This window comes from Colobus angolensis, unplaced genomic scaffold (genome assembly GCF_000951035.1).
Source record: "Colobus angolensis palliatus isolate OR3802 unplaced genomic scaffold, Cang.pa_1.0 Scaffold65, whole genome shotgun sequence".
Taxonomy (NCBI): Eukaryota; Metazoa; Chordata; class Mammalia; order Primates; family Cercopithecidae; genus Colobus; species Colobus angolensis.
Window position 1 is genome coordinate 1226005 of NW_012120154.1, and position 4280 is coordinate 1230284.

The window sequence follows — 4280 nt, forward strand, 5'->3', positions numbered from 1 at the left end:
TTTTTAGGTTTTCACTATTTATTTATGACAAATATTCCACTTCCATGATTTTCTCCAGTCAAAAGTTCTTTGAGACGATGCCATCGGCCTTGGCCAATCGGAGAATGGAATCATCTGACTCACCCATCCTGCGAATGGCCCCGCAGATAGCGTAGGTTTTAAACTGGCCGTTAAACCTGCCTGTGACCTTGTCAACCTCGGCCACGTTCATCTGGATGGATGCGTGGTCCTTGGCACCGATGATGCGGTTGCTAGCGGAACATTTCCGCGGCACGTACAGGTCCACGAACTCGCCGGCGTCGTTCTGCATCTCGAGGCTGAGCCTGCTGCCGCCACACCGCGCGCGAGAGAGAAAGTACACTTGTTTTTTAAGTAAATGCTTTAAATGAAGATATATACAGAACAAATCTGTAGTTTTAAAAGATTATTCTCACTTCAGTTTCAACAATTCTCTGAAGCAGAGAAGTTCCTACTTGCCAAAGAAAAACCTAAGGCTCTGCAAAGCTAAGTAACTTACTTCAAGTTATTTATTTAACAAACATTTGAGTGTCTACGATATGACAGACAGTACAGTATGTGTCTAGGGATGCAAAGATGACTACAATAGTCTCACTTAAGAAATTTGCAATCTAGCAGGAGAGACAGATTAATAAACATGATATAACGTAGTCCATGTCAGAAATGAGTAAAGTCTAAGAGAACAGAGAGAAATTAAATCTTCCTCGGAAGAATTAATCATTTCACCTTTGTGTTAAAGGGGTATTTTTTTTTTTTTCATACTGTAGGTTTTGAATTCTCAATCATTCCTGCGCTTGGCACCCAGTATGCACTCAAGCAAATGTCAGCAATACAAATGAATCCAGGACTTTTGACTCCTAATTCAGAGACTCTCCAACTCTGCCCCAATTCTGGAAGACTTGCATTAATTACAATAATTATGGAACTATTTTGGAGCTCTACTTTTGAAGCTGCTTTTGGAGCCTGTTTATAAACCACAAAGAAAGTGAGTCTCATTAAGACTGTCAAACTTCATTAATGACCCAATCTGAAAATCCGTAACAATATCTAAACATTGCTACTTTGTTAAAAGAAAATCTACTCCAAACACATCGAGTGGTATACGTTAAGTACCTAAAGCTTTTAGTATGTCAATCATACCTCAATAAGGTGGTTTGGGGGAAAAGAAAGCACAAACTGGCATTCGGAAGATGGTGAAATGCTCCTATGAAGACAACCAAGCAAATATGACATATACTCCTTCATAATTCATGATCTCTGTCCTCAAAGGACTTACATTTTAGTTTCTAACTGGAAAGATAATAGCACATAAAAAGAATAAAAAAGAATAGAAGGTAACATTTGTTCATTTATTTAAAACATTTACACACTGCCTACTACAGGTCTGGTCAGAAACTGTTCTAGGGATGCAAAGTGGGTAAGATAAATGCCTGCCTTCAAGAAACTCAGTCTTATCAGGAAGTCGACAATACACAGGCCGGGCACGGTGGCTCACACCTGTAATCCCAGCACTTTGGGAGGCTACGGCAGGCAGATCACTTGAGCCTGGGAGATTGAGACCAGCCTGGGCAACATAGTGAGACCTCGTCTCTATAAAACATGAGACAGGTGTGGAGGTGTATGTCTGTAGTCCCAGCTGTTCAGGAAGCTGAGGTGGGAGGACTGCTTGAGCCCAGGAGATGGAGGCTGCAATGAGCCATGTTTGCGCCACTGCACTCCAGCCTGGGTGACGGAGTGAGACCCTGCCTCAAACAAAACAAAACAATACACAGTACTGCTATTAAGCAGGTACACACAAATAAGAACACCGAGGCAGTATACAGCTGGCATCAATTCTAACTCATCAGACACCCATTCTTATGGGTCCATGCTTTATCTGTTGTTAAATATTGTAATATTATCTCTGATTATAATGTAAATTGGTAAATACTGTAAGTAATCACTATATGAAAAAAATGGTACCCAAAAAATTGTTGTAAGTTTTCAGAGAATATGATGAGAACGTAAATTTTAATCTTGGGGTCCCCCTTTGATCTTGGGGTCCCCTTGTGTTTCTTGGCAAGGAAGCTTGGCACATTTGAATAAGGAAGCTGGTTCTAGGTGAGGGGAATGGTAACCAAAAGGCCAGCGGCTGGAATTACCCAGGTATGGCCTTTCAACTATGAGGAGAGCATGGTTTAGAGTTGTGCTGTCCAACATGGTAGCCACTAGCCACATGTGGCTACTGAGCGCTTGAAATGTGGTTACTCTGAACTGAGATGTAGATGAGCAAAAAATACACTCCAGATTTCAAAGGCTTAACTAGAAAAAAGAATGCAAAGTATCTCATTAATAATTTTTTTACTAATTACCTATTTAAATGATATTTTGGATATACTAAAGTCAATAAAATGCTATAAAAATCAATTTCCCCCCCTTTCTACTTTTTTAATGTGGCTACTAGAAAATCTATACAAATGTGGCTCATATTTGTGGCTTGCATTCTATTTCTGTTGGACAGTGCTAGTCCAAAAACTTTTAAATAACAAGCTAAAGCATTTAAACCCTCTAGGCAATGAAACACCATTGAAGGCTTTCAAACTTTAGTGCCTGTGGTCGATTTGGGAGGGAGCAGGAAACACAAACAAAGCGCTGTTTCAGGAAGATCAGTGTGGGGGCAATCTGCAGGGGTGAGACACTGGAGGCAGTTGTCAATGTCAACAGGCTGCAAAATGTCAAAGGGTGAGCAGACTCAGCTGGAAAGAATACAAGGTCTTTAGAAGGCCCATGCTGGGTGGAGGGAGGAGGAAGAAATCAACAGCAGGTTGAAATACAGGAAGAATAACAGCTGCAAGTGCTGACCCCAGCCTGGACAACCAAGGTGCAATGCTTGTGGGACTTAGTGAGTTCAGCGCAGTTTAGTTTAGATCAAGTATGGCTTAGTGATAAGGGCTTCCAGGCAGAGGTACAATTCAGAACAGGACTGGGGTCCTCTTCAGCAATTCTGGAATCTATCTCACTGTGGCAGGACTTCCAACAGTAAGATCAAGTCCCAGAGGAGACGGGGAGGAGGTAGGCAAGGCTACTAGAAACCACAGGATAGGCTGGGCGCAGTGGCTCACGCCTGTAATCCCAGCACTTTGGGAGGTCGAGGCAGGTGGATCACAAGGTCAGGAGTTCAAGACCAGCCTGGCTAATACGGTTAAACCCTGTCTCTAATAAAAATACAAAAAAAATTAGCCAGGCATGGTGGTGGGCGCCTGTAGTCCCAGCTAGTCGGGAGGCTGAGGCAGGAGAATTGCTTGAACCCAGGAGTGGGAGGTTGCAGTGAGCTGAGATTGGGCCACTGTACTCCAGCCTGGGCGACAGAGCGAGACTCCGTCTCAAACAAAAGAAAACAAAACAAAAAAGAAACTACAGGATAGGCTGGGCGTGGTGGCTCACGCCTGTAATCCCAGCACTTTGGGGGGCCAAGACAGGCGGATCATGAGGTCAGGAGTTCAAGACCAGCCTGGCCAACATGGTGAAACCCCGTCTCTACTAAAAATACAAAAAATTAGCCAGGTGTGGTGGCGTGCACCTGTAGTCAGCTACTTGGGAGGCTAAGGCAGAAGAATTGCTTGAACCCAGGAGGCAGAGGTTGCAGTGAGCCCAGATCGCGCCATTGCACTCCAGCCTGGGCAACAGAGCGAGACTCTATTTCAAAAAAGAAAAAAAAAAAAAACTACAGGATAGCAATAAATAACAAAAGCAAAAGACCAGACTTAGAACACAGCCTACAAATATTTACTGGAAGTCTGCTGTATGCCTGACACTTGGCCAGGCTCTGGAGATACAGTGAACAAAACAGACATGGTCCTGAATCATGAATTGTAGTGAGAGCTGTGAAAAAATAACAGGAGCTCTGCCAGTCTTAACTGAGGGTGGATGGGGGCAGTGGGACGAGAGCATAAAGGAGAGCCTTTCTGAAGTGACAATTTAATCTGAACCTGAAGTTAGCTGGGTGAAGGCTAGTGGGGAGCAGAGGAAGGACAGCCCAAGCCAAGAGAGTAGTGCAGGTGTACACAAAAACAAAAACCGTAAGGCCGGAAAAGGCTTGGGCAATTTGAGGAACTGAAAGAAGGACCTTGCAGTTAAGATGGTCAGAGAGGAGGGCGGGGTATAAAAGAAGTGAGGGCAGGTTGGAGAGGCCAGAACATACAAGCCTCGTAGGATAAAAAGTAAAATCCCAGCCAGGCGCGGTGGCTCACGCCTGTAATCCTAGCACATTGGGAGACCGAGGC

At 43.9% G+C, this 4280-nt stretch overlaps 1 protein-coding gene across 1 annotated transcript; it reads right to left on the reverse strand.

The window, feature by feature from the left end:
• On the reverse strand, window positions 1-356 carry LOC105527756 (40S ribosomal protein S21). Its single transcript, XM_011964174.1, has one exon. The coding sequence runs from the start codon at window positions 308-310 to the stop codon at window positions 59-61; it is 252 nt and encodes an 83-aa protein (XP_011819564.1). The 5' UTR covers window positions 311-356; the 3' UTR covers window positions 1-58.
• Window positions 357-4280: the final 3924 nt, after the last annotated feature.